The sequence below is a fragment of the Capra hircus genome, chromosome 3 (assembly GCF_001704415.2).
Source record: "Capra hircus breed San Clemente chromosome 3, ASM170441v1, whole genome shotgun sequence".
NCBI classification, from domain to species: Eukaryota; Metazoa; Chordata; class Mammalia; order Artiodactyla; family Bovidae; genus Capra; species Capra hircus.
In genome coordinates, this window is record NC_030810.1 from 97,053,866 (window position 1) to 97,081,538 (window position 27,673).

The 27,673-nt window shown below is 44.4% G+C and overlaps 1 protein-coding gene across 1 annotated transcript; it reads right to left on the bottom strand.

Annotated features, from left to right (window-relative positions):
- On the bottom strand, positions 1 to 26,627 carry REG4 (regenerating family member 4). Its single transcript, XM_005677782.3, has 6 exons — positions 26,574 to 26,627; positions 21,166 to 21,324; positions 12,120 to 12,217; positions 7,947 to 8,084; positions 6,355 to 6,460; positions 1 to 176 (listed from the first exon to the last, which is right to left on the bottom strand). The coding sequence occupies exons 2-6, from the start codon at positions 21,230 to 21,232 to the stop codon at positions 109 to 111; spliced, it is 477 nt and encodes a 158-aa protein (XP_005677839.1). The 5' UTR covers positions 21,233 to 21,324; positions 26,574 to 26,627; the 3' UTR covers positions 1 to 108.

Sequence of the window (27,673 nt, forward strand, 5' to 3'; positions counted from 1 at the left end):
TCTTAGTTGCTATGTTTACTCTTCGAGACAATGATCAGATAGGCATCATGGCAGAGAAGGAAGAAGAAAGGGCCTTGAGCCAGGGTTGGAAGGATCTGGATTCTTGCTCTAGGGTTGGTACTTGCACAGGAAGTGTTGGCGCTCGTTGCATTCTTTGCTGGTCCAAGTTAAAAAATCTGCAAGAAAATAAACAGATATTTAAATCCACCCACTTGCTGTGTTGAGTTTATCAGCATTATCTGGGTGTTTTGCTTGGACCCAAGGATAGGGTACAAAAGTTTGTGTCAGCTTGACTAAGATGTCAATAGTCAAAGCTATGGTTTTTCTAGTGGTCATGTATGGATGTGAGAGTTGGACTATAAAGAGAGCTGAGCACCGAAGAATTGATGCTTTTGAACTGTGGTGTTGGAGAAGACTCTTGAGAGTCCCTTGGACTGCAAGGAGATCCATCCAGTCCATCCTAAAGGGAATCAGTCCTGAATATTCATTGGAAGGACTGATGCTGAAGCTGAAACTCCAGTGCTTTGGCCACCTGATGCGAAGAGCTGACTTGTTTGAAAGGACCCTGATGCTGGGAAAGATTGAAGGTGGGAGGAGAAGGGAACAACAGAGGATGAGATGATTGGACAGCATCACCAACTTAATGGACATGAGTTTGAGCAAACTCCAGGAGTTGGTGATGGACAGGGAGGCCTGGCGTGCTGCAGTCCATGGGGTCGCAAAGAGCTGGACACGAGTGAGCAACAGAACTGAACTGATGGATGTAGTGCCCAGTTGTTAGGTTAAACACCAGTCTACATTTTGCTGTGAAGGCATTTTTCTATTTAGATGTGATTTAGAGGCCACCCACTCCAGTATTGTGGCGGGGAGAATTCCATGGACTGTACAGTCTGTGGGGTCACAAGAGTTGGACATGACTGAGCAACTTTCACTTTCATTTGCATTTAAATCAGCAGAATTTGCATAGAGCAGATTACCCTCCCAAACTTGGTAATCATCTAATCAATGAAGGCTTTAAGAGAAAAGACTGAGGTCCCCAGAGGAAGGAATTCAGACTACTCTCAGCCTTAAGCCTGCAACATCAACTTGCAGGAACATCCAGCCTGCTGACCTGTGCTGTGAACCTCACAATTGCATGAGGGCTTCCCTGGTGGCTCAGCTGGTAAAGAATCCACCTGCAGTGTGAGACACCTGGGTTCGATCCCTGGGTTGAGAAGATCCCCTGGAAGGGAATGGCTATGCACTCCAGTATTCTGGCCTGGAGAATTCTATGGACTGTATAATCCATGGGGTCACAAAGAGTCGGACATGACTGAGTAACTTTTACTTTCACAACTCCATGAGCTAATTCCTTAAAATAAATTTCTCTATCCCACATGCTCTCTCTGTCTGTCTCACTCTACCTTCTCTTTCTTTTGCTTCTCAGGAGAACTCCAAGACAGGCTAAAAGAAAAATAATTTAAACGTCATACACAATTGCAGACGCTCCATACCAGCATTGCTTTTGAGGAAGGCAGGGCTTGACATTTTGTTGTTGTTGTTGTTTAGTCGCTAAGTCGTGTCCAAATCTTTTGCAACCCCATGGACTGTAGCCCACCAGGCTCCTCTGTCCACGGAATCCCCAGGCAAGAACACTGGAGCGGGTTGCCATTTCCTTCTCCAGGGGATCTTTCTGACCCAGGGATCAAACCTGTATCTCCTATATTGGCAGATAAGAGCTTGACGAGCCCTGTGGACCTTGACATACATCAATTGAAAATGAAGATGTGGGAAGGAGTCCTTTCTTGTTTGAAATAGGATGCTGTAAGGAACACAGCTGAGGCTCTATGAAGCTCCCATTTGAAGTTCACAGAATTGGAAGCTGCTTTCCATGTCCCAACGGGCCACTTATGTATAAAGGGGGATGGAAAGGAAGGACTCGGGAAGGACTGAATTATTTTTGAGGAGAGGTTCAGTTTTTCTTCTTGCAGAAAATAAGCGCCACAGAATGGCTTGCCAATCTGGTGTGTCTACCACTGAGCAATGAGTTGCTCCCCAGCTGGCTGTCTGCCTGGCTTTGACTTGTAGATCTGGCTCTGATACTGGTACCAGGGTGTGTCAAGTCGATGGGATAAGATCCTGGGAGGGAGGGCATGGAGGTACAGCCAGGCAAACCAAGGTGAGGTGCCTGGTTCTCAGGAGGAAGAGGAGATAGGTCCTGCCCACTCCCTCAGCCATACGGCCCAGAGCTGGGGCAACAGAGTGTCAATAAGATGGAGACACAAACATTCTGGGCACTGCCAAAGTGTGGGGCAAAGAGAGCATGGCACGAGCTTCAAATGACCATGGGGAACACAGCAAGCTCCCCAGTGGGCACTAACTTAGGAAAGTGTCTCTCCTCCCTCATTCCTGCATGAAAGAGGGGCAGGTTCAGGGAGGGGTGTAGGAGACCATACTCGCCTCCCTTTCAGGCCATGAAAGCCACAAGCCAAGTCTGCACAATGATAAGCATCTGACATATATTGGGTTTCCCTGGTGGCTCAGCTGGTAAAGAATCCGCCTGCAATGCAGGAGACCCGGGTTTGATCCCTGGCTAGGGAAGATCCCCTGAAGAAGGAAATGGCAACCCACTCCAGCATTCTTGCCTGGAGAATCCCAGGGACAGAGGAACCTGGTGGGATATAGTCCTTGGGATCGCAAGAGCCGGAGTTAATGACTAAACCACCACCAGCACCAGGACCACGATGATTAGTATTATTTTTCCCTCTGTACAGAGTGGCATCTGAGGCACAGAGAAGTAAGGAATCTGGTCAAGGTCACACAGCTAAGTGAAGGAACTAGACTCCTACCCCAGGCATTCAGAATGCAGAGCCCAGGGCCTTGACCTAAACTATATTAAATATGAAATTTATTTTTCGGTTGTAGAACCCTAGTTATCATTACTCAGTATCTCATGGTGAACCAGTAGGTAACTCAGGAAACACTGTGAAATACAGTTTTCCAAAGGGTCCTGGTCTTTCTAAACAGATAGGAAAAAGGAACAAGTTCAGTCACACAATGTGTGTGGCTGGAATTAGGGACACTAATATTATATCTTATGAGTCTTAAACAAACTATATAGCCCCTGAGCTGGTGAAGCTAAATCTGTTATATAAATGTAAAGTGACATTGACAGGGCTGAGGGGAATGCTCTTTTGAATTCTACCTTCACCAGTTTCTAACCCTTGCTTCCTTCCTTGAGCTTTTCTGCCCTGAGAGGCTGTATCCTGAGAGTGGAGAGCTGGGCTGAGTGAATGGGAAGAGGAGTGTCCTGCGGCCTGGTGTTCTCAGGTGGACGACCCACACAGGATACTTCAGTGTTGGGAACTTTGCTGATGTGGACACAGACTGACAGTGTGAGGATTTTGTTTGAGAACTCTATCTGACTGAGACCTTAGAATCATGGGAGGGACCTTGGGAGGCCATGGTTCCCTGGAGCTTGGTCTGGCATCCAGCCCTAGGGATTCTGATGCTGTCAGTCTGAAGCAATCCCTAAAATTCTTATTATTAAAACATTCCTTAGCTGACTGTCATGTGCCACGAGTCTCTTTTTAATGCTTTTTAAAAATTTTTAATTATTTATTTTAATTGGAGGATAATTACAATATCGTGATGGTTTTTGCTATATATCAATATGAATCAGCCATAGGCATACATGCAGCAGCCCCATCCTGAGCCCTTCTTCCACTTATCTCCCCACACTATCCTTCTAGGTTGTCCCAGATCACCGGCTTTGAGTGCCTTGCTTCATGCATCAAACTCGCACTGCTTATCTATTCTACATATGGTAATGCATATGGTTGGTTCAATGCTATTCTCTCAAATCATCACATCCTCTCCTTCTCCCACTGAGTCCAAAAGTCTATTCTTTGTGTCTGTGTTACCTTTGCCGCCCTGCACATAGGATCATCAGAACACCTTTCTAGATTTCATGTATATGCATTAATACGCAGTATTTGCCTTTCTCTTTTTTAATGCTGCAGCTGCAATATCAAGCACATGCATGCATGTCGTGTCCAACTTAGCTTGCCAGGCTCCTTCTATCCATGGGATTTCCAGGCAAGAATACTGGAGTGGGTTGCCATTTCCTCCTCTTGGGGATTTTCCCAACCCAGGGATCGAACCCATGTCTCCTGCATTGGCAGGCAGGTTCTTTACCATTAAACCACCAGGGAAGCCCCAATATCAACCACAATGTCCACTTTTGCTTGGTTAGCTCTACTGATGGGTTTCTCACTACTTTCTAGGGTAGCTCATTATATTTTTGGACTGTGCTGATTGTTGAGAATATTTTCCTTAGCTTGGATAGAAATTTACATTTTGGTAAATTTCTGCATATTGGTCTTGGTGTATTCCTTCCATCAGAGATGACTTATTCCTTAAACAGCAGCTGTAGTCCCTTCGAGACTGTGGGAAGTGCCTCCTTGGTCTGTGATATGACCCACTTAGACCTCTGCAGCTTTGCTTAGCGCTCACCTCAGAGTTTGTCTCCACATGTTCATCACTTTGCTGTCAGAAAGTTTTTGCATATAACCTTTATTCTTCAGACAATAGTAAACCTGTTCCACATCCCTTTCTACCTAAGCCCCAGTACCTGAGTCCTCAGTCCTGCCCAGGCTCAACCCCTGGCTAGTGGAGAAATCCTGGCGACACTACGAATCCTTTTAAACACACTGGGATGTTCTCTTTCAGATCAAGCATCTTTTTCATCTTTGACATTCTGTTTCCTTTTCATGTCACTTATTAGCCGTGGTTCTCATATAGGAGTGATTTTGTCCCACCAGGGGATATTTAGGGCTTTCCTCGTGGCTCAGATGGTAAAGAATCTGCCTGCCAATGCAGGAGATGTGGGTTCGATCCCTGGGTCAGGAAGATCCCCTGGAGAAGGGAATGGCTACCCACTCCAGTACTCTTGCCTGGCAAATTCCAAGGACAGAGGAGCCTGTCAGGCTACAGTTTATGGGGTTGCAAAGAGTTGGACATGACTGAGCAACTAACACTTTCAGGGGACTTTTAGCAAAGTCTGTGGACATTTTTGGTTGTTACAAACTGTGTGTGTGTGTGTGTGCGTGTGTGTGTGCTGCTGGTATCTGCTGGTTAGTGACTAGGGAATGCTAACCCTACAATGCACAGGGCAGCTCCCACAACAAATCATTACCCACCCCAAACGGCATTTGTAGCGAGGCTGAAAACCCTAACATATTAGCATGAAAAGCAAAGCTTGAAGGCAGGCAAGAGAACTGAAGAGGCTGCAGTGACGGTGCCCAGCCTGCAGCCGAGGTTCTGGGCACTATGTTCTGGGATGAAACTCAGAGAATATGAGCGAAGAATGCAGGCAAAGCGAGGTTTCTAGGGCTTATGGGGAACCCTGACTATAAAGAAGCCTGAAAGCAGTCACACATATTTGCTCCCTGTAGTCTGGGTTTCCCCAAATATGGCATATTTCCCCCTCATGGTACACGACAGAATTTTAAGATAAACAGAGACACAGATGTAGAGAACAAACGGATGGACACCTAGGGGGAAAAGGGGAGGGGATGGATTGGGAGATTGGGATTGCCACATATACACTACTGTGTTTCAAATAGGTAACTGATGAGAACCTACTGCGTAGCACAGTGAGAAAAAAAGAGGGGTCAGTCTGCTTATAAGCCATGTATTAAGTTAATCTTAAAAATGCATTCCAATATACAGTGGGTGCAGACGAATACTATTTGATTCCACTTGCATGAGATACCTAGAATAGTCAAACTCACAGAGTCAGAAAGGTCAGTGGTAGATGCCAGGGCTGGGGGTGGGGATAGGGATGTGAGGAGAGGGAAGGGGGCTTTAGTGTTTAATGGGGACAGAGTTTCAGTTTAAAGAGGTGAAAAATTTGGGAGATGGAGGATGGCGAGAGTTGCACAACAATGTGAATGACCTTAGTGCCACTGAGCTATACAGTTAAACGTGATTAAAATAGTGTGTTTTATATTATGTGACTTTTACTATGATAAAAAACATTAAAAAGAGGATATAAAAAAAGTGAATGTAATCATTTGGTGTATAGCAGTAATTAATACAACATTGTTAATCAACTATACTTCAGTTAAAATGAGTTATTGAAAAAAAAAAGTGATTGGAGTAAAAAAAATATTGATAACTGAATGGTTGGTACACTGATATGGCAAAAATTGTGAAATGGTCACAAATGGCCAGTGAGTAATGCCTGGGACAAGGCCACTGTCCTGTGGAGTTGTTGATGTGAAATGGCGCAAAGAGGAGTCAATGTCCAGCTTCGCTCTTAATGGGAAAGAGAAGGAGCTGGGATTCAGGGAGAGATGTGGTAGAACTTACTGGTCTTGGCATCCATCTCAGCACAGTACTTGTTCTCACCCACGGACTCGCCAGACAAGGATTTGTAAATAGACATGGCTCCATCGACCCACTGCCATCGATGCTTCTGCAAATGACAGGAGATGGGAGACACGTACACATAAGGCTGCCCACCTGCTCACAGCCCAGATGGTCACCACAGCCCCCTTAAACACAGCTTTCCCTGGAAAACTTGGGAAAGCACAGAAATGTGTGAAGGGAAAATAGAAAAGTCACTCCATTTAACCTTCAGGAAGACAACATTACTAACATTTTACCATATTTACTTGTGGTGTAACCATTTTTATCTATCACAGTATTTTTATGTACTGAAAAATGTGGTAGCAATTAAAACATATATATTCAATTTTGTAGTATTTTGCTTTCCAAACATGTTTTAATGATAAGAATGTACCACAATTTACCTTGCTAATTCTCCTATTGATTGATGGTTATGTTGTTTCCAATTTACGATTACTGCAAAGAATACCGCTATGAACAATTTTATTTGTAAAGCTGTTTCTGTACTTAAAATTATTTTTTAAAACTAAAATCCTAGAAGTAGAATTAATGACCAAGGGGCATGAATATTTCAAGGATATTCAAATGCATTTCCAAACTGCTTTTCAAAAACAGTTCAGTTGTAGGAATTTATACCGTCATTTACCGGGAAATTTCTCCTTATCTTAAAAATATTCATTAAGACAAAGCAAACATCTAGTAATCTAAGTCAAATTATATCGTTATTCTAATTTGTATTTCTTTGATGCATTCATTGCACAACTCGTTAGGCTGTTTATTAGCCTCAGTCATGAAGGTAGAAAATTAAAAAAATCTGGTAGAAATTCCTTCAATTAAAAATAAATAAATAAAAATCAGTTAGAATAGATGTAAATATTTATCCTGTCTTTGAATGAGAGAGCACTGGTTGATTGCAGTGTGAATACTAACAATGTAAAATTAATTGTATAAATTCTCTGTAACATCTATAGCAAAGTTTATTAAGAAACACAAAGTCAGGATTTTTTTCCTTGTATTCTTTGCGCATTTTTTGGTTAACACAGAAGCCCTACAAAGAATCTATAAATTGCAGGTCCCACACAGAGACTTCACAAAGAGGTACTGAGAGGGGTAAAATGAAAGACCAGTGAAGAAAGTTAAGGATGGCATAAAACACATGACCGCATCTAGTGAAAAGCTTAACTGAAAGCTTTCCACTTTAACTCAAGATCTAATTGGAATTTAATTAAGTGGGATCTCATAATGCGACTCTGTGTGTGTGTCTGTGTTTATTTGTATATGTATATACCCCTATATACTTACAGAAAACTTTTTTGAAAGGCTCTGATACTTTTGTGTTTGGAAGGATTTGAGAGGGCTCTAAATGGATAGGTCTGTAAGTGGAGGACATTGCTTTGTCCCTAACCTGGAAGCCTTGGCCTCTATCAGTTGGAGGCAGGTGACTGAAGATCTGTTGTGTGTGTGCTTGCCAGTGGGCCTGCGCCCATTTCCCAGACAGGAGCTGTCTATCTGCTTTTCCCACAGGGCCATGAGTGGGCCAGGTCTGAGGTTACCTTCTGCGGGTCATGCAGGCCAATCCACACCGGCTTGTTTCTTTGATAGGCACCTATGTACTTTGCTATGGTGCTGGCTTCCTTTAAACTCAGGACAGATGCCAAGTGGGCTCCGTTTCCATATGACTGACACTCGAGCTGAGGGCAAGGAGGAGATATGAGGTTTAAAAACATAGCCCACACCCTAAATGTCCATTTACAGACAAATGGATGAAGAAGAGACGGTATGTCTTTTCTATGGCTGAGTAACAGTCCATTATGGGGTGAGAAATAACGGACTATTTAGTTCAGTTCGGTTCAGTCTCTCAGTCGTGTCCAACTCTTTGCAACCCCATGTATTGCAGCACACAAGGCCTCCCTGTCCATCACCAACTCCCGGAGTCCACTCAAACTCACATCCATCGAGTCAGTGATGCCATCCAGCCATCTCATCCTCTGTCATCCCCTTCTCCTCCTGCCCCCAATCCCTCCCAGCATTAGAGTCTATTGCTGCTAAGTCACTTCAGTCGTGTCCGACTCTGTGCCACCCCAGAGACGGCATCCCACCAGGCTCCCCTGTCCCTGGGATTCTCCAGGCAAGAACACTGGAGTGGGTTGCCATTTCCTTCTCCAATGCATGAAAGTGAAAAGTGAAAGTGAAGTTGCTCAGTCGTGTCCGACTCTTAGCGACCCCGTGGACTACAGCCTACCAGGCTCCTTCGCCCATGGGATTTTCCAGGCAAGAGTACTGGAGTGGGGTGCCATTGCCTTCTCTGTCAGAGTCTATTACTCCGCCACAAAAGAGAATGAAATAATAACATTTGTGGCAACATGGAAGGACCTAGAGACTATCCTACTAAGTGAAGTAAGTCAGACAAAGACAAGTACCATATGATATCACTTCTTTGTGGAATCTAAAAAATGATGCAAATGAACTTATTTACAAAACAGAAACAGACTCACAGTATTAAAAAACAAACTTCTGGTTACCAAAGGGGTCAGAGGGGGAGGGATAAATTCGAAGGCTGGGATTAAAATATACATGCTACAATATATGAAACAGATCAACAGCAAGGATCTACTGTATAGCACAAGGAACTCTTCTCAACATCTTGTAAAGACCTATAAGGGAAAAGAATCTAAAAAAGAATATACTGATAGGGGTATATGTATAACTGAATCACTTTGCCGTACACCGGAAACTGCTGGGATACTGTGAATCCACTGTATTTCAAGAAAAATTAGAAAAAAAAAAAGAAAGAAAGAAAGAAAGAAAAGCACAGCCTTCACCTCAGAACCCTAGCTCACCAAGCAGCATGCACACACAGTCCCCCCCCCCCCCCCCCCGCCTCTCAGGATCTAAACCCCACGGAAGACTAGCTGTCATCATGGGAGAAAGCGCAATGTCACAGGTGCCGGGCCTCCTCGAGGCCAGGTCATGAGCTTTAGGGCCAGGGGAAGTGCCTGGGGTCCTGGACTTGCCTCTCATTTGCGTATGTGACCTTGCCAAGTGCCTGTACCTCTCTTCTGCTAGAGGACATAATTATGGCTACACAGAGGAGTGGTTACGAGGATGAAACTGTCATAACGATGTATAATAGTAATACACTTCAATAAATCTGAGACCACTGATTGTAAGATGTGCCATTCTCTAACTAGAAACTTACTGCCCAATTGAAAAAATCATTTTATATACACACACTTTACAGACAGACAGAGACACATACTTTATGCTCTCCTGGGCTTTGTTACAGGATCTGCCTACATGACAAAACTTAATTTAATAAAAGCATGGTTTGACTGTGGTTGCTACTCTAATGCTTGCCTTTGAACTTGCTCAGTATTAGATGTGGGTACTGTTTCATGATAATTTAGTCCTGGAGGAGGGCATGGCAACTCACTCTAGTATTCTTGCCTGGAGAATCCCATGGACAGAGGAGCCTGGTGGGCTACAGTCCAAAGGGTCGCAAAGAGTTGGACATGACTGAAGTGACTTAGCAGTCCTCACACTAAGTGCCAGCCACTTTACAAAACCCAAATGTTCTTACATCCATAATTTCATTTGCCTTTCAAATTTGTGAGGTGTGGAAGCTGGATTACCAGTCCACATTTAGGGAGTGTACCAATCACAAAGATTCTTGGAAAAGAAGAGCAAACAGGCTCAGTTGGTTTAAGTGATATTTTCCCTGTAAATTCACATGGCTAGAACCCAGAGCTCTGCTTCTTCAGTCTGAGATTGGGTTTACCTGTCGTTTTCATGCCAGCTCCATTGCCTCCAGAAGCTTTGTGAACTAAGATAGCAGCTAGGAATCAAGAAGCACAGCGCTGTGGGATCAATTTCTCCAGTCCTTCCTGACACCTTCTCTGCACTCTGGTTCAGAAATGGTTAATTCTGCTAAGGCTCGGTAGCAATCTTATGGATTGGTTTTGCCTTGAAAATCTGAATTGAGCATCTACCAGGTGCCAGAGGTTTTTTGCAACAACCCCAACAACCCCATGGAGTGAAAGCATTATCCCCATGTTACAGAAGAAAACTGGTTAAGCGAGGTATAGCTCGAACTAATGTCTGGCAAAGCGTGATTTAAATGCACACCTATATTATTCCAATGTAGACTTGGACATCCCACGTGGGCTTCCCAGGTGGCTCAGTGGGTAAAGAATCTGCCTGCAGTGCAGGAGACACAGGAGATGCAGGTCAATCCCTGGGTTGGGAAGATCCCCTGGAAGAGGGCATAGCAACCCACTGTAGTATTCTTGCCTGGAGAATCCCATGGACAGAGGAGCCTGCAGTTACAGTCCATGGGGTCGCGAAGAGTTGCACACGACTGAAGTGACTGAGCACACGTATTATTCCAAAGCTCCCTGGGTATCTTCCTCTTTGTTTTGGTAGAATTAGCTTTGGGCTCTCTGGGGACAGCCAGTACATACATCTGAGGCCACTGTGGGCCCAGATTGTACCCCATATCCCCACTGGTCTCCCCAGTCAGTCACTCCAGTAAAACAACCACAATCCAGAGACACAGCAGCCCTGACTCCTCACATTCCAAGGTAACTTACTGTGACTGGCTACCTGGGTATCTCTTAGGAAAGCCTCAGTGAAATAAAACCAATGCATTTGTTGAGTTGTGGGGACACTAAGGCCTTCCATGTGCTCGGAATGCTTCACTCTCTGTCAGGTGGCTCTGAGGCTGGTAAATCTTGTACAGCAATTCAAGTTGTCCTTCCTGTAAGTTCCTCATCTCCTCCTCTTTGGCTTAATGTGCTTCTGTCTTTTTCCCTGATAATGGACTCCCCGAGGGGAGGCTGTCTCTGGTTCATTCTCATGCCTTTGCAGCCCCCCCAGGGTCTGGGCCTGTAGCATGCTCTCCATCGATTTGTCGTTGTTCAGTCACCCAGTCGTGTCCAATTCTTTGTGACCCCATGGACTGCAGCATGCCAGGCCTCCCTGCCCCTCACCATCTCCCAAAGTTTGCCCAAGTTCATGTCCACTGCAACAGTGATGCCATCCAGCCATTTCATCTTTGATGCCCTCTTCTCCTCCTGCCCTCAATCTTTCCCAGCATCAGGGAATTTTTCGATGAGTCAGCTGTTTGCATCAAATGACCAAAATACTGGAGTTCAGCTTCAGCATCAGTCTTTCCAATGAGTATTCAGGGTTGATTTCCCTTGAGATTGACTGGCTTAATCTCTTTGCTGTCCAGGGGACTCTCAGGAGTCTCCTCCAGCATCACAGTTCGAAGGCATCAATTCTTTGGTGCTCCACCTTCTTTATGGTCCAACTTTCACAGCCACAACTGTACATGACCACTGGGAAGAACATAGCCTTGATTATATGGACCTTTACTGGCAGAGTGATGTCTCTGCTTTCCAACACACTGTCTAGGTTTGTCATAGTTTTCTTGCCAAGAAGCAAATGTCTTCTGATTTCATGGCTGCAGTCACCACTGCAGTGATTTCAGAGCCCCCAAAGAGGAAATACGTCACTACTTCCGCCTTTTGCCCCTCGATGTGCTCCATCGATGCTTACAGCATTAGGGGAGTTGAAGGGGTAACCCTCTTCTCTCCACTTCACCTGCCAGCTGACTTCTGGGAACACCAGGGGAGGACCCTTGGCTCTGAGTTGAATGACACCTGGAGCTTCCGCTGTTCCCTTGCTCTAGAGACACCTCTCTGAGCGTGAGCCAGATTTCTTACCTCAGCCTCGGACCAGTTCCTCAGCTTCCGGAAGTATCCGTAGCAATACGACCTGTGGTAAAACCACCCGGTAGCACAGCTAGGTCTCAGGACAATGGCTGTGCACAAACAAAAGAAAATGCAAGTTACAAAGGAAAGCCAAAGCAATTCACCGCCTTAGCCAGTGTGAGACCCAGGTCCCCTCGAAGGAGGAGAGGCTGAGCGTCCTGGAGGAAGGCTCTCTCTCTGCTGCCACACCTTTATACTGTTCGCCTTTCTCCTGGCATCTCCAGAAGGGGCTGCGGTCCTTCACCAGAGTACTTCAGCGTTGGGGAAAAGGAGATAATCAGATCTTTGAGGATACTGGACACTGGCTCTGAACTGACACCGATTTCAGGAGACCCCAAACATCCCTAATGTCTGCCAGTCAAGTAGGGGTTTATGGAGGTCAAGCAATCAATGATGTTTTAGCTCAGGACTATTTCCCATGGACCCAGTGGTCCTCCAAGCCCATCTCTGTGCTAACCTCCTCAATAATGGAATATGTAATTGGAATAAACTTCCTCAGAAACTGGTAGAATCCTCACGCTGGTAGCAAGATCAAACAGATATAATTCAAGAGATCACAAGAGTGGATGAGGGGCATAAACTGGTAGTTTTAGGCATCATAGGGAGCAAGCGGGTTTTTCCTTCTTTTATCTAGGGGAATGCATGACCAGTTAGATGGCAACTTGGCAGGAACTTGAGAATGGGGGGGCTGTAAGTCAGTAGCCAGGGGAGGGGAACATTTTAGGCTAAGGGGGTGGGTGTGCAGAGAAATGGCAGCAGGAAGAGCAAACACTTAGGTTTGCCTAATGTGTAGAGGATCTGTCAGGCAACCACTATAGAAAACAGAAGGAGAGAGTCAGGGCCCAGAGGCCAGGGAAACCATGATTCAGAGAGAAGCACAAACTCTTTCAGCTAGTGGACTGATGAATGGGCCACGCCACTGAAACTGCTGGAAATGCAGAGGACCCAGGTAATGAAGGGCATGCTGAGCTAGTAAGTTTGGACTTTGTGCCAGCGTGGCTGTGCGGTAATGCTGAGGATGTGTGCAGGAGTCTTTCCACCCCCAGTGCATGTCCACGGACTGTTGTGGTCACATGGCCTCTCCTCTCTCCTCAGGCAGATGACGCTGCTGTCACTTGCTTGCTTTACGCTTCTGTTCTACTTCATTGTGTGTGTTAGCCCCTCAGTCATGTCCAACTCTCTGAGACCCCATCGACTAAGGTCTGCCAGACTCCTCTGTCCATGGAATTCTCCAGGCAAGAATACTGGGGTGGGTTGCCATACCCTGATCCAGGGGATCTTCCCAGTCCAGGGATTGAACCCCTGTATCCTGCATTGCAGGCAGATTCTTTACTGCTGAGCCACCAGGGAAGCCCTGTTCTACTTCATTCCTTGCCTACAAATCTCCTCTCCTACAAATCTCCTGTTGCTTTCAGATAAGCTCTCCACTCAGCTGGGCATTCAAGGGTTTTCACAGCCTGGTCTTATAGCCCTAGTGAAACACAGCTTCCTGTGCAGCAGCCCCAGCTCCAGCTTGGAACATGACACTCATTGTTGACACAGATCCTTTGCTTGTGCTCTGCTTTGTACCTGTGAGTGATGGACAATGACCAACCTAGTGGAGGCACAGAAAGAAAAGTTTCAATGTGAAAATATCTCTGTTGCCCTTTAGTGTTTGCCCATTTTGTTTGCCTTTAACCCCACGGAAAAGAAATGCAGAAAAGCAAAATGGCTGTCTGGGGAGGCCTTACAAATAGCTGTGTAAAGAAGAGTAGAGAAAAGCAAAGGAGAAAAGGAAAGATATAAACATCTGAATGCAGAGTTCCAAAGAATAGCAAGGAGAGATAAGAAAACCTTCCTCAGCGATCAATGAAAGAAATAGAGGAAAATAACGGAATGGGAAAGATTATCTATCTCTTCAAGAAAATTAGTGATACCAAGGGAACATTTCATGCAAAGATGGGCTCGATAAAGGGCAGAAATGGTCTGGACCTAACAGAAGCAGAAGATATTAAGAAGAGGTGGCAAGAATACACAGAAGAACTGTACAAAAAAGATCTTCATGACCAAGATAATCAAGATGGTGTGATCACTCACCTAGAGCCAGACATCCTAGAATGTGAAGTCAAGTGGGCCTTAGAAAGCATCACTATGAACAAAGCTAGTGAAGGTGATGGAATTCCAGTGGTGCTATTTCAAATCCTGAAAGATGATGCTGTGAAAGTGCTGCACTCAATATGCCAGCACATTTGGAAAACTCAGCAGTGGCCACAGGACTGGAAAAGGTCAGTTTTCACTCCAATCCCAAAGAAAGGCAATACCAAAGAATGCTCAAACTACTGCATAATTGCACTCATCTCACATGCTAGCAAAGTAATGCTCAAAATTCTCCAAGTCAGGCTTCAGCAATACATAAACTGTGAACTTCCAGATGTTCAAGCTGGTTTTAGAAAAGGCAGAGGAACCAGAGATCAAATTGCCAACATCCACTGGATCATAGAAAAAGCAAGAGAGTTCCAGAAAAACATCTATTTCTGCTTTATTGACTATGCCAAAGCCTTTGACTGTGTGGATCACAACAAACTGTGGAAAATTCTGAGAGAGATGGGAATACCAGACCACCTGACCTGCCTCTTGAGAAACCTATATGCAGGTCAGGAAGCAACAATTTGAACTGGACACGGAACAACAGACTGGTTCCAAATAGGAAAAGGAGTACGTCAAGGCTGTATATTGTCACCCTGCTTATTTAACTTATATGCAGAGTACATCATGAGAAACGCTGGACTGGAAGAAGCACAAACTGGAATCAAGATTGCCAGGAGAAATATCAATAACCTCAGATATGCAGATGACACCACCCTTATGGCAGAAAGTGAAGAGGAACTCAAAAGCCTCTTGATGAAAGTGAAAGAGGAGAGTGAAAAAGTTGACTTAAAGCTCAGCATTCAGAAAACTAAGATCATGGCATCTGGTCCCATCACTTCATGGAAAATAGATGGGGAAACAGTGTCAGACTTTATTTTCTTGTGCTCCAAAATCACTGCAGATGGTGACTGCAGCCATGAAATTAAAAGACGCTTACTCCTTGGAAGAAAAATTATGACCAACCTAGATAGCATATTCAAAAGCAGAGACATTACTTTGCCAACAAAGGTCCGTCTAGTCAAGACTATTGTTTTCCCAGTAGTCATGTATGGATGTGAGAGTTGGACTGTGAAGAAAACTGAGCACTGAAGAATTGATGCTTTTGAACTGTGGTGTTGGGGAAGACTTTTGAGAGTCCCTTGGACTGCAAGGAGATCCAATCAGTCCATTCTAAAGGGGATCAGTCCTGGGTGTTCATTGGAAGGAATGATGCTAAAGCTGAAACTCCAGTACTTTGGCTACTTCATGCGAAAAGTTGACTCATTGGAAAAGACTCTGATGCTGGGAGGGATTGGGGGCAGAAGGAGAAGGGGACGACCGAGGATGAGATGGCTGGATGGCATCACTGACTCAATGGACGTGCATTTGAGTGAACTCTGGGAGTTGGTGATGGACAGGGAGGCCTGGCGTGCTGCAATTCATGGCGTCGCAAAGAGTCGGACACAACTGAGTGACTGAACTGAACTGAACCTTACCTGTGTGCTAAGTCACTTCAGTCGTGTCTGACTCTCTTTGTGACCCCATGGACTGCAGCCCACCAGGCTCCTCTGTCCATGGGATTCTCCAGGCAAGAATACTGGAGTGGATCGCCATGCCCTCCTCCAGTGGATCTTCCTGACCCAGGGATCGAACCTGCATCTCTTATGTCTCCTGCATTGGCAGGCAGCTTCTTTACCACTGTCACCACCTGGGAAGCCCTCTGTTTAACCTTGAGAGAGCCTAATTATAGGCATGAAATCATTAGACAATTTAACCTAACTCCTGACTTACGCTCTCCTGAATGCACACTATGCTTTGTCTAAACTGCTGATTGTTTTCCTAAATAAAAAGAAGTTAAAATGAAGAATTCAGCAATTAAAAAATGTTGTTGTTGTTTTTCAGTCACTAACTCATGGCTGACTCCTTGTGACCCCATGGACTGCACCACACCAGGCTTCCCTGTCCTTTACCATCTCCCAGAGCTTGCTCATATTATGTCCATCGAATCGCTGATGCCATCCAACCATCTCATCCTCAGTTGTCCCCTTCTCCTCTTGCCTTCAAGCTTTCCCAGTATCAGGGTCTTTTCAAATGAGGATGAAAAGTATTGGAGCTTCAGCTTTAGCATCAGTCATTTCAATGAATATTCAGGGTTGATTTCCTTTAGGATTAACTGGTTGGATCTCCTTGCAGTCCAAGAGACTCTCTAGAGTCTTCTCCAGCACCACAGTTGGAAAGCATCAGTTCTTCAGTGCTTATCCTTCTTTATGGTCCAACCCTCACATCCATATGTGACTACTGGAAAAACCATAGCTTAGACCATATAGACCTTTGTCGACAAAGTGATGTCCCTGCTTTCTCATATGCTGTCTAGGTTTTCTTAGCTTGTCTTCCAAGGAGCAAGAATATTTTAATTTCATGGCTACAGTCACCATCTGCAGTGATTTTGGAGCCCAAGAAAATAAAATCTGCCAGTTTCTACTTTTTCCTCAACTATTGGTCATGAAGCGATGGGACTGGATGCCATGATCTTAGTTTTTTCAATGTTGAGTTTTAAGCCAGTTTTTTCACCCTCCTCTTTCACATTCATCAAGAGGCTCTATCCTTAATAGTCCCATTCTCAATCCTGCAGGCAGATCATGCAGGCAAGATGACACTGGAATATTCAACCAGTCTGCACACAGTGGGGAATAATGCAGAATCCAATTTCCTGCATCAAAAATTCATTAAGATTCTTCTCTCTTTCTCCCCTTTAAAAATCGTCAAGGCTGAGCAGAATCTTTGGTGTTGGCCTCTGGACACAAGTTCACCGTCTCCCTAAATTGCCAGCTTTTTTGAGTCAAGTACCTTTCCTTTCTAAGCAACAAGCAGTCAAATTGGGTAACAAAGGGGGTACCTCAAATGTATCAGGAACCAGCAACATAGAAGCTCATATGCTTAAATACCTTACCTTCTACTACCTTTAGGAACAGGAGCATCAGCATTTGATGTTAAATAAAAAGAACATCTTTATGCCACTGTTGCTACTCCTGTTGCACCACCAGCTTCCACGTGCAGAGTGCTTCCTTGCCACCAGGCACTGTGCTAAGGGGTTTATTTGTACTACATATGTATCTTAAGGAGGTGAGGAAACAGGCTGGGTGGCCACCCTTCTAAGATCACACGGGGAGGTGGAAAAGCCTCTTTTCAGATTCAGTTCTCTAACTTATGAATCTGTATTCCTGCCATCAAACCTGTCAACTTTGGCTTTTATAAAAAACCAAGAAATTGGAAATATGGCAATGAAAATCATTAGAGGGTTGGGATGCCTTGGTTATTTTATCAGGGGGAAAGAAAGTGAAAGACATCCTGGACTCTTAGAGTAAAAATTGATCTTCTTAAGGAGAAGGCTGACACTGATTACCACTCCAAATGAAAAGGCTTGAATTTCAGTAAGGAACAGTCTGCAGAGATATTACGCTGCATGCTTTTCCACTGAACACTGGTGAAAAGATTCTGAAAGAGGTGGAAGGAAAGAGGCCACGTCTCTGACTCCAGTCTGAGGATAAAGGCCCCTTGCTTCACACCAGGTGCTCCTCGTTCAGTTCCCCCTGATTTCTGTTTCGAACTCTGAAGTGACTCTTCTTGGCATCCTGTGGGCAAATGCATTAGTACAGATTCTCCACCACCAGGCACTTTATTTTTTCCTGAATCCAGGTAGTGAGAGCAGAATTCCCAGCGGCACACTGGAGGACCTAGAAGGGGTCAGGGCAAAGCACACCTTGGATCATGCTTCAAGCCGGGCCACCAGTACTCTCTTTTTCCCCGCCCCGTGTCTGTTTTGAGTGTCCTTCTGTTTCTGTCCACGTCGCTCTGTTCAGCTCCCTCTGTGCCTCTCTGTGTCTTTCTGAGCCTTTCCGTGTATTTCCCTCTGTTTCTTGCTGTCTTCCCACTCGCCCTGGTGTCTCTGTCGCTCACTAACTTTCTGCTGGTCTCTGTGCCTGAGTCGCTGTGTGTTGATGACTGTCTGTCTCCTTCTTTCCTCTCCTTCCTCCTCCCTCACCTCACCACTCACCTCACGATATTACAGCCAAGGCTGTGGCTCCCTGACGGAGACGCGTGAGCTCCTGGAGGGGCAAACTGTGCTGCGCTGCTGGAGCTGCCGCTCTGCCTTCCACCACCTCACACTTCATGGAGCATTTACTATGTCCCGGGAGCTGTTCCAGGCATTCGAGTCACCCCCATAATAACCCCATGAAGTAGATTGTCATTATCCTCAGTTCCAGAGGAGAAAACAAAGGCAGAGAGTTGTCATGTCCTGGAGTCCCGCAGCAAATAAGTCACAGAGACAGGATTGGACCACCCAAGATGGTCTGACTCTAAATAGAAGCTCTCAGTCATGATAGTCATTGAAAGTGAAAGTGTTAGTCCCTCAGTCATGTCCGACTCTTCGCAACCCCATGGACTGTAGCCTGCCAGGCTCCTCTGCCCATGGAATTCTCCAGGCAAGAATGCTGGAGTGGGTTGCCATTCCTTTCTCCAGGGGATCTTCCTGACCCAAGCAGATTCTTTACCGTCTGAGCCACCAAGTTGGCAGCATTGTAGTCATTAGGCTCAATTTATTTGTTAAAAAACCCCTGTGGGCCAAATACATTCATTTAGATTGCCTTGTTTAATTACCAGAGCTTTCGTAAGTAATAAGGATGTATATGCCCACTGGACAGATAAGAAAACCTCTTCAGGGGTGAAGTAACCTACTGAAGACACTCATGGGGAACGAGGAGGGACCTGGGAGAGGAGCCAGTGCCCAGAAGCCCTAGAACCTTGATCCCGCCACTCATGGTCCTAGACCCCCTCATCCAAACACTTGCAGTAGCAGGAGGTTTTGGCTCCTAACATCCCACCTGGACGACTAATAGTCTTTTTACTCCACCACTTACTAGAAGTGTGCCCTTGGGAATATTATTTAAACTCTTTTAGTTTTGGTTTTCTTGTTTATACACTGAATCATAGTGTTGTTGGGAGGATTAAGTGGGATAATGCATGTACAATGATTAGCTCTGAGTGTCTAGAAATTGTCAAAAAATAGTAACTACTTAATAAATTGTAGCCATCAAAATAATCACATTATCATTATAACCCATGTAATATGTTTTGAAAATAGTACCTAGTTAGGATGTTTTTTGTTTTGTTTCTTTAACTTTTTGTTTTTTATTGGAGTACAGCCGATGAACAATATTGTGAGAGTTTCAGGTGAACAGTGAAGGAATTCAGCCATATATATATGTGTGTGTGTATATATATATGTATATATGTGCATCCATTCTCCCCCAAACTCCCCTCTCATCCAGGCCGACACATAACGTTGCTCAGAGTTCCCTGTGCTGTGCAGTAGGTCCTTGTTAATTCATTTTCAATAGAGCAGTGTGTACATGTCCATCCCAAACTCTCTCACTGTCTCTCCTCCCCCACCCCTACTTCTTGGACAGCTCACTCTTCACGGCACAGTTTGGGCAAATTTCAAGCCCCCTCAGGGGGGCCAGAACCAGAGCAGCAAGGCACTAACTACCCAGGCTGTTGATTAGAAACGGCCGGAGAACACGACCCGCTGGGGGAGCTTGAGGGCAGCCTCTCCCAGTCTTTCACATGCTAGCACATTCCAGAGAAAGTGGTTGAGTTCCCCAGGTCCTGAATGGCCGTAGATGGTCGAGAGAGCTGGTAGCTGGACCCGCAGACTTCAGCCATGAGCACCAACATGAGGCCCCAAGAATCCTGCTTCTCTTTGTATCTCCTTCCAGTCACTCTCTCCCCTGGCCTAGGTATCCGCGCTGGGAGAAGTGCTGGGTCATGTACAGCCCTGGGCCCTCTCAAGAGGCCTCTTCTCAACAGCAGTGCTGCTCAGGCGAGTTTCTTCACTCCCTGTACCACACACGACACCAGCAGGGCCTCTGCAGACTGTCAAAGCAGTCAGGATGCTTATTCTTAGCTCACATATGCAGCTTTCCTCCCCTGCTTTCTCCACTGGTAGATTCTAGGGTATTGCTTACTACCTCACAGATGTGTTACTTTGGTATTTTATTTATAAGATATTTTATTTTTGTTTATTTATTTATTTGTCTGTGCCCGGTCTTAGTTGCAGCATGTGGGATCTTAGTTCCCTGACCAGGGATTGAAGCTGGCCGCCTGCATTGGGAGCACAGTCTTAGCCACTGGACCCGCATGGAAGTCATGACATGTGACTTTATACTTGATGCTCCCCAGGGATCGAACCCAGGTCCCCTGTATTGCAGGCAGATTCTTTACCAGCTGAGCCACAAGGGAAACCCAAGAATACTGGAGTGGATAGCCTATCCCTTCTCCAGCGGATCTTCCCAACCCAAGAGCTGAATTGGGGTATCCTGCATCGCAGGCAGATTCCTTGCCAACTGAGCTATCAGGGAAGCCCTATTTTTGTTTATTTCTTCATTTGTCTGTGCCAGGTCTTAGTTGCAGTATGTGGGATGTGAGTGACCAGGGACTGAACCTGGCCACCTGCATTGGGAGCGGAGAGTCTTAGCCACTAGACCACAAGGGAAGTCCTGACATGTGACTTTATACTTGATGCTGGGCCTATATGTGTTGGAGCCATCTCTCCAACTAGTCTTTATGTTCTGGAAGACTTTATGTTCTGGAATCCCCCAATATGTTCAAATAGGAAAATAATGCATAAAACACTGGGTAGTTCTAATTATAGTTATCATTTCTTGACTGCCAGGTGACAGGTACTTTAAATACATTACCTCCACCCTTCACAATAAATTTGCAAAATAATTATTATAATCTACATTTGATTGATGATGGTTTCACTACGGCTTACAACCATGCAAAGAACATTGACCATAGGCTCAATTCCAGCTTCATGACTGATACTCACCATCCACGACTTCAGTGCTGACTACATAGCTCATCAGAAAAACCAGCCACATGCTTTTCAGAGCCATCTTCCTCTTCCCGCAGGGACAGAAGTGCTTCAGGAAGCACGGGTCTCAGAGTCCTTGTCAGTTTTTCCTTGATACTCCTGGCTTCCCCAGATCTGAAATTTCAACACATTTACACTAGTGAAGTGGACCCAGGAATTTATAAAAGCCAAATCATATTAGTAAATGCATGCTTCTCAGTCGCTCAGTTGTGCCCAATTCTTTGTGATTCCATGGACTGTAGCCTGCCAGGCTCCACTGTCCACAGGATTTTCCAGTAAGAATAGTGAAGCAGACGGCCTTTTCCTCCGCCAGGGGATGTTCCTAACCCAGGGATCAAATATGTGTCTCCTGCACTGCCTACATTGGCAGACAGATGCTTTACCTCTGTGCCACCTAGGAAGCCCAAATCATAAATGAAGGAAAAAATATTTCTCTGGCTAAACCCAAATTATACAACAAAGGGAATTTGAAAAGATACATGTGCCCCAATGTTCATTTCAGCACTGTTTACAATAGACAAGACATGAAGAAAGTGAAGGTCACTCAGTCATGTCTGAGTGACTCTTTGTGACCCCATGAATTATACTGTTCATGGAATTCTCCAGGCCAGAATGCTGGAGTGGGTAGCCTTTCCCTTCTCCAGGAGATCTTCCAAACCCAGGGATCGAACTCAGGTCTCCTGCATTGCAGGTGGATGCTTTACCAGTTGAGCCACCAGGGAAGCCCCCAGACAAGATATGGAAATAACCGAAATGTCCATCAACAGATGAATGGATAAAGAAGATGTGATGGACCTAGAGATTACTATACTAAGTGAAGTAAGTCAGAAAGAGAAAGACAAATACCATATGATATCACTTGCATGGAATCTAAAATATGAAACAAAGGAGCTTACAAAACAGGAACAGATTCACAGACTTAGGAAACAAACTTATGGTTACTGGAAGTTGGTTAACTCCTTACATGCCACTACTCCCATAGATGTCACGCGAGTGTATGTTCCTCGATTCTTTGTCTCGTCACAACAAAGATTTGGAGTGATGGGCATTAAAGCCCACTCGGCGTGTCGCAGCTCTCAGGTCTTGGATAGACCGTGTTATAGCTCTCAGGTCTTGAATGGACCATGTTATAGCTCTTAGACAAATCAGTGTTACAGCTCAGTGTTACAGCTCTATTTTATTTAGAAGATAGCAGGAAAATCCATCTTCGAGGCGTGAGGGCACATCAATCTAAAGACACGAGGAGAAGAGTGCCCCAGCGCGCTGGAGACAGAGAGAGAGCTAGCTTTGGCTCCTCTATTTATATGTTTCTCTCTCCCTGGGCCTGTCCTATGTAAATTGGGCCAGCCAGGAGTGTTGTTTGTTTTACCTGAGGTCCTCACTCCGGTCCTCTGACCTTCTTTTGTTTCATTTTCGCCGGCTTTTCCCTTTCTTGGCTGTAGCCACCGCCATTTTGGACTCCTTTTCCCTGTTTTATCTACCTAACAGTTACCAAAGGCAAAAGGTATGGGGATAGGGTAAATTGAGAGTTTGGGATTGATATATACAGAGTATCTTTAAAATAGATAATCAACAAGCATCTACTGTATAGCACAGGGAAGTCCACTTTCCTAATAATAGTAACTCCACTTTTCTGTAGTAACCCAAATGGGAAAAGAATTTAAAAAAGAACATATGTATATACGTATAACTGAAGCACTTTGTTGTACACCAGAAACTAACAGCACTATAAATCAACTATACGCTGCTGCTGGGAAAGACTGAAGACAGGAGAAGAAGGAGACGACAGAGGACGAGATGGTTGGATGGCATCACAGACTCAACTGACATGAGTTTGAGCAAGCTCCAGGAGATGGACAGGGAAGCCTGGTATGCTGCAGTCCATGGGGCGGCAAAGAGTCGGACACAACTGAGCGACTGAACAACATACTTCAATAGTAAATAAATAGGAATCTCAAGCTAAATAAAAAGGTTAGGAAAATTTATCTTATGCCAGCCCTTTGAGCCAATGCCAAAGATCTAACTCTGCTGGGCTGCGTGGTTTCAAGCCTGAAGGCATTTGGTATGCTCTGAAGAGCCCGCCCTTGCTATTCTCAGGATAGCCAGCAGAGGGCGTCGAAAGCAAGCTTTCTCTCAGATGAGGCAGTATTTGAGCTTTAATAGTCTAAGTCATGGAGAAGGCAATGGCACCCCACTCCAGTGCTCCTGCCTAGAAAATCCCATGGACGGAGGAGCCTGGTGGGCTGCAGTCCATGGGGTCGCTAAGAGTCGGACACGACTGAGTGACTTCACTTTCACTTTTCACTTTTATGCATTGGAGAAGGAAATGGCAACCCACTCCAGTGTTCTTGCCTGGAGAATCCCAGGGACGGGGGAGCCTGGTGGGCTGCCGTCTATGGGGTCGCACAGAGTCGGACACGACTGAAGCGACTTAGCAGCAGCAGCAGTTTAAGTCAATCAAGTCAATCCCAACCGAGAGTTTTTAAATGGTAGAATTAAAACTGAATATGTGGGACTTCCCTGGTGGTCCAGTGGCTAAGACTCCGTGCTCCTAATGCTGAGGACCAAGGTTCGGTTCCTGGTCAGGGAACTAGATCCTACATGCTGCAACTAAGACCTGGCTCAGCCAAATAAAGACATATTAAATTAAAAAAAAAACTGAATATGTTATCTGATATCTCCACTTTACAGTTTAGAAAACCTAAGGTATGGAGTCATTTTCTCATTGTCACACAGCTACAACAAGATTTCCTAACTTGTTCAACTTTACACTTAGGAGATATCACACTTTAAAAAAAATAATTTTATCTTTTCCTGTGACTAAATAGTACACAAATTATTAAAAGATCATTGAAAAACTAGAGAATACGAAGCAATCTTCCAGAGAAACAATTGAGTGAAGAGCTTATTAACATTTTTCTAGGCATGTGTTGTTTACATAATTTTGTATAAAGAGTCATATAATTCTGTAACCTGGTTTCATCACTCAGAAACAGATTGATTGTAATAAACATTCCTCCCCTCACATAACTTTTATGAAATTTTGCTTCTGTCTTTAGTATAAATTCACATACGTGAGAGCCTGCTAAGCTGCTTCAGTCGGGTCTGACTCTTTGCAACCCTATGGACCGTAGCCTGCTAGGCTACTCTGTCCACAGGATTCTCTGTCCATGGGATTCTCTGGGCAAGAAAACCGGAGTGGGTTGCCATGCCCTCCTCCAGGGGGATCTGCTGGACCCAGGAATCGAACTCTTGTCTCTCATATCTCTTGCCTTAGCAGGTGGGTTCTTTACCACTAGCGCCACCTGGTAAGTCTGAATTCACATACACAGGGTTGTAATTTCACAGAACACACAAATTGTCACATTGATATTCTTGGCTAAAATGCCCTCTGAACCTAGAGGATTAGGAGGGAGGCTCAAGAAGGAGGGGATATACGTATACTTATAGCTAATTCAGGTTGTGGTACAGCAGAAACCAAGACAACATTGTAAAGCAATTATAATCCAATTAAAAAATAAATTAAAAAAATTTTTGAAAATGCCCTCTGAATGGGCTGTACTGTGTGTTCATTCTAACACTAGTGGGCAGGAATGCTGCTTTCCCCAGCCCTTAATGAACACCGGATTTGTCAATTTTTTTTTCTTGCTAATTTTGGTATATTAAAGAAAAACTTCATTTAAAAAATACTGATAAAGTGGAATGTCTTTTTATGTAATGATTAGCTTTTAAAATTTCTTTTATGAATTTTTGGTTTACAGCTTTGCACAGCTTATTGTCAGATTTTTTTATCTTTTTCCTCAGGAATTTGGAGGGCTTTCTTTGTATATTTATTGTCTTTTATATCTTACCAAACGACTGAGCGACTGAACTGAACTGAACTGATATATTACCAAAAATATTTCCCAGTTTGTATTTTCTCTTGTTTACAATAATTTTTTTTGCCTACTGAAAATTTCAAAAGTTGTCATAGTTATCATATCCTTTATAACTTTTGGAATTTATATTTGAAAAACTGGCCATTGCCACCCACATAAGATTAAAGTATCTACCTCTATTCTATTTTTTATCCAGTAGGCAACTACTTTAGTGTAAGCATGGGGTTGGGAAAAAAGTTTTTCCCCCAAATTATTACTAAGATGAGTAATTCATTGCATTTTAATTTGGGCATACTTTATGATCCCCAAATCAGCATACATGTTCTAATTCTCAAGTAATAGATTGCTTAAGGGAAATGGTGGAACAGGGTATTTGAAATGGAAACTTTCCCAGAAAATCTAAAGATTAGGTCCATATGGACCTCTGACACAGTGCTGATAAGGAGGGAGACAAAAGAGTGAAGAGTGTGTGGCTGTGATGACCTCTCTCTCTCTCTTTTAATTATGGTATTAACCCTGCAATTAATTCCTCTGAGGAGCCTCCATTCCCAAAGTGATAGAGGTATTTTGGCTGTCCCGTACCCGCTTGAAGACACAAATGGTAAAAGCTTCGCTCTCAGGTCAACAATCTGGGGAAGGGAGGCTCAGCATCTTTTTAAATGTAGTCCTCCCCACTTATCTGCAGGGAATACGTTCTAAGACCCCCTGAAACCACAAATATTACAGAACCCTATATATACTGTTTTTCCTATGCTAATCGGGGTGGTGGGGGTGGGGGTGGAGGGAAGCAGTACCCTGGACAAAGGGATGATCTGCCTCCTGGGTGGGAATAAGCAGGATCATGCTAGATTTCATCAGGCTGCTCAGAACAGAGCCTGGCACAATTTATAATTTATGACTTTTTAAATTTTGGAGTTTACGTTTAATATTTTCTGACCCCAGCTGACTGAGGATAGCAAACTGGAGAGGATATGATAACCATGACAATTTTTGAAATTTTCAGTAGGCAAAAAAATATATTGTAAACAAGAGAAAATACAAACTGGGAAATATTTTTGGTAAGATATCAGGATAAGGCAGGGGCACTACTGTAACCTATAACTGAATCTTAACAAATTGACATTCATTGAATGCCCCCATGTCATCCAGTTTAATCCCCATAACTGGGCTGCATTCCAGATATCATTAGCTTATTTTGCACATGAAGACCCTGAAGTTTATGGAGATTAAGTATCTATCCTAGAGTTTCACAGTTTCTAGATTGCTGAGCCAGGATTTAACTCAACACTATCTGAGACCAAAGCCAATGCTCTTTATAAGACAAGAAAGGAAATAAGTAATTTAAATTAAACAAAACAGCAACACCAGCATGATTAACATGTTTTGAACTATAACTTGTCCTTTCTGGCCCAGTTAAAAGCTGGCAAAGAAAAACAGATACTCAAAGAAAGCCCTGTGCCCTCAACTGCATGGAGGATTAATTACCTGGTTGGCATTCAAGGCTCTGAGGACCTCTGCCTTCTTCAGTGCCCTTAGAGATCCCAGGCAGTTTCTGAAGTTCTTATATCTTCTTGCCTCAGGAATTTATGACGTTTGCTTTAATCACACAGCAGCGATGTTTACAAATAATAGCCATCCATAAAAGTCTTATCTACAGTCAAAGTGAGCTGGATGAGATATGAATTGAGAACATATCTAAGTTGTGTTTTAATTATTTAAGAGAACCTCTCCCTAATTGCAAATAGAGTCTTTTCTTTACAACCCATTTTAGCAATATCCTGTAATTTGTGATGAAAGAAAATTACACATATTGAAGAATAGGAAAGTAATTTTGGCTTATATATGATTTAACTTGAAATTTACACTGGGATTTCTTTGGGAGGAATGATGCTGAAGCTGAAACTCCAGTACTTTGGCCACCTCATGCGAAGAGTTGACTCATTGGAAAAGACTCTGATGCTGAGAGGGATTGGGGGCAGGAGGAGAAGGGGTCGACAGAGGATGAGATGGCTGGATGGCATCACTGACTCGATGGACATGAGTCTGAGTGAACTTCGGGAGTTGGTGATGGACAGGGAGGCCTGGTGTGCTGCGATTCATGGGGTCACAAAGAGTCGGACACGACTCAGAGACTGAACTGAGCTGAACTGAGAATAGCTTATTTGTGGAAACAGAGCTGCTGCTAAGTCACATCAGTTGTGTCTGACTCTGTGCGACCCCATAGACAGCAGCCTACCAGGCCCCCCTGTCCCTGGGATTCTCCAGGCAACAACACTGGAGTGGGTTGCTATTTCCTTCTCCAATGCGTGAAAGTGAAAAGCAAAAGTGAAGTCACTCAGTCGTGTCCGACTCAGCGACCCCATGGGCTAAAGCCTACCAGGCTCCTCCGTCCATGGGATTTTCCAGGCAAGAGTACTGGAGTGGGGTGCCATTGCCTTCTCCAGGAAATAGAGCTACAGATGTAGAAAACAAACACAGTTACCAGGGGATAAGCAGAGGAGGGATTAATTGCGAGATTGGGATTGACATACACACACTATTATATGTGAAATAAACTAATAAGGTCTTACCGTGTAACACAGGGA

Coding starts and splice junctions, on each gene's coding strand:
- REG4 (XM_005677782.3), bottom strand. CDS start 21,232: ATGGCTCTGAAAAGCATGTGGCTGGTTTTTCTGATGAGCTATGTAGTC. Junction 12,218..21,165: donor CAGCACTGAAGTCGTGGATG/GTGAGTATCAGT, acceptor GTTTGTGCACAG/CCATTGTCCTGAGACCTAGC. Junction 177..6,354: donor TGAGATGGATGCCAAGACCA/GTAAGTTCTACC, acceptor ATTTTCTTGCAG/ATTTTTTAACTTGGACCAGC.